This window comes from Stegastes partitus, unplaced genomic scaffold, assembly GCF_000690725.1.
Source record: "Stegastes partitus isolate 25-593 unplaced genomic scaffold, Stegastes_partitus-1.0.2 Scaffold1058, whole genome shotgun sequence".
NCBI classification, from domain to species: Eukaryota; Metazoa; Chordata; class Actinopteri; family Pomacentridae; genus Stegastes; species Stegastes partitus.
In genome coordinates this window covers 1-2,531 of record NW_007578789.1, presented here as the reverse complement: position 1 = coordinate 2,531, position 2,531 = coordinate 1, and the positions used below count along the sequence as shown (strand labels likewise).

At 43.2% G+C, this 2,531-nt stretch overlaps 1 protein-coding gene across 1 annotated transcript; it reads left to right on the top strand.

Moving 5' to 3' along the window:
* The first annotated feature begins 232 nt into the window (after positions 1-232).
* LOC103367513 (ras-related and estrogen-regulated growth inhibitor-like protein) lies at positions 233-2,107 on the top strand. The gene is made up of 4 exons (XM_008295546.1): positions 233-313; positions 401-454; positions 570-646; positions 1,042-2,107. Exons 1-4 carry the CDS (start codon positions 265-267, stop codon positions 1,465-1,467), a joined length of 606 nt encoding a protein of 201 aa, XP_008293768.1. The 5' UTR covers positions 233-264; the 3' UTR covers positions 1,468-2,107.
* Positions 2,108-2,531: the final 424 nt, after the last annotated feature.

Here is a 2,531-nt window from a genome sequence, read left to right as displayed (position 1 = left end):
CAGCGCCGCAGGCAGCGCCGTCAGACCAGTGACCGTCTGCTGGCTCCACGGTCACGCATGAGAGTGAAACCACGTGAGGGCGACATTATTAAATCATCATCACTGTTATTGTTGTTGTTGATGTTGTTGATGTTGTGGGCTACTTTGTTTACTCCGCCCACCTGCCTGTCCTATAATAAGCCTGTGCGCCGCCAGCAGCAGCAGCAGCAGCAGCTCCGCCTCACATGGAGCTCCGAGGTTTGGCACAGCTGCCAGTCTGAAAACATGGAAGCCAACATTGTTGTTTTGGGGACCGAGAGCGTCGGGAAATCAGGTAAGAACACGTAGTTGGAGGAGATGTAAGATCGGGTATATGTTTCTAAGTTAAAGCTTAAATTAAAGTTTGTTGTTGTTCTTCCAGCTTTGACTGTGCGCCTGTTAACGCGGAGGTTCATTGGGGAGTATGGAGATATTGGTAAGTGTCCAGTCTGTTCTGCAAAGTTTGCTGTAGTGCTTCACTTTTATTTTAAATTAATGCAACTTTACCTAAACTTATGATTTATTCATATTTACCTGTTTTTGTCCTGCAGAATCCATCTACAGTCACAGTTTCATAGCAGATGGGAGGGAGATCACTCTGAATATCTGGGATTCACCTTATTCTGAGGTGAGGAGACAAATTATATGGTGATGTTAATGTAGTTTAATTCTGCTAACATGCTCTACTATTACTTTTAATACTCAGATATTGAATGAACAATGTTAAAACTGCTGCACTACAAGTTACAGTAACAGTATTATTAGTTAAAAGTTACGCTATATGCTGAATGGTCCCTTGAATTCTGTTATAATATTGTTTAGTTGTTGCATCAAGAAGAATTTGAATGTTAAAGATGATTTAATAGGAAAAAAAGTACTATAGCAGTCTCTTAATTACTAGAAATCTGGTAGTTAAAATAAAGTTTAAGGAGCACAAAATGGAAAAATCAACAACTGTGTCATATTTATTCTTAAGTGAAGTCCTCAATTGCTGTAAATAAACACAAACGTCTGATTTTACAGGACTCGTCCGTGGAGACGTCACTCTTCCAGAAGAAGGTCCGGTGGGCAGACGGCTTCGTTCTGGTCTACAGCATCTGCGACAGGGCCAGCTTCAACAGCGTCAGCAGGCTCATCCAGGCCATCAAGTCCGCCAAAGACTACCTCAGCGCCGACAAGCCGCCCATAGTGATCGTGGGCAACAAGAGGGACCTGCACCACAGGCGCACGGTGCTGAGCGAGGAGGGCCGGCTGCTGGCTCTCAACACGGACTGCCACTTCTACGAGGTGTCGGCAGCTGAGAACTACCACAGCGTGCTCATGGGGTTTCACGGCCTGGTGGACAGGATGAAGGACGCAAAGCTGACCGCCAAGAGGCCTCTGGGGTTCAAGGGCATAGTGAAAAGCATGTCTGCGGTGTTCGCCAGGAGACGGACAGACTCGTTTTAGCTGACGGACGAGGAGGGGGCGATTGAAGCTGCTTAAGAGACGTCTTGATGGATGATACGATCCGTCAGTAAAATATTACCAGATGGGTCACGTCACTGTGCCAAAGGTAGCAATGAAGGCACCAAGAGCTGGGAGCTTTCATGAAGAAGAAACAAAGCCATGAAGCTTCAGAAAACGTGGACACAAAACAACTTCACAGAGGTTACAGATGTTTTCTGCACTTCAAGACCGATGAAATGAAATGAAGTCGTCTTTATACAGACTCTCATCCTGTAACATACCATAATGAGCTGTAGACTATATTTTACCAGATGTGGCTTCAGACTGGTGGAATTTCTATGCACAGAATAAAATGTGCCTTTATTTATGATGCATATGCCAAAGAGATGATTTTCTGTGTGTGTGTGTTGAAGGAAAAAGTGACTAAAAAGTGTCCTGCTCAAGTCTTCAGATTAATTCTTGAAGGTGAAACGTACACATTTCTATTTATTCAAGTGTAAACAAAGAGGAAAAGAAGAAGAAATGAGATATTTTCTATATTTATGAGCTCTCCCATGTTCCATGCATCGACTGAGTCACACTGAAATGTACTGTTTGTATAAAGTTTAAGAGGTTTTAAATAAAGCATGTACAGAAATCATGTTTTTGGTTGTACTTACTCAAAAAATTCCAACAATTGCTCTTCAGGACTTTTGATTGATCTCGACATACTCTACCACATGGGGAGTGATGATAAGTGTCAGCTCAGTCTCGCTGACAGCTCAAAGACTTGACACCAGATCTAAATAAAGGATGGTCTCCTTAGCGACTGCGTCATTGTACAGCTGCACATCAGTATTATTACAGCTTGCAGCCTGGAAAGACGCTTTCGGATCGCTGAACGGTTTTGCAGATTTATATAGTGTCCTGTCTTTTCCACACCATTTTCCAAATTTTTTGCATTCTTTTGCAATATAGCCGCGGTGTTGGCTACATGTGATGTGAGTGATCTTGCACAGTGTTTGGAAAGTTCGCAGAGAGTTTGTGCAAGCATGCAAAATCTTTCTCTGCTCGAAGGGAAAAGT

Coding starts and splice junctions, on each gene's coding strand:
- LOC103367513 (XM_008295546.1), top strand. CDS start 265: ATGGAAGCCAACATTGTTGTTTTGGGGACCGAGAGCGTCGGGAAATCA. Junction 314..400: donor CGAGAGCGTCGGGAAATCAG/GTAAGAACACGT, acceptor TTGTTCTTCCAG/CTTTGACTGTGCGCCTGTTA. Junction 455..569: donor TGGGGAGTATGGAGATATTG/GTAAGTGTCCAG, acceptor TTTGTCCTGCAG/AATCCATCTACAGTCACAGT.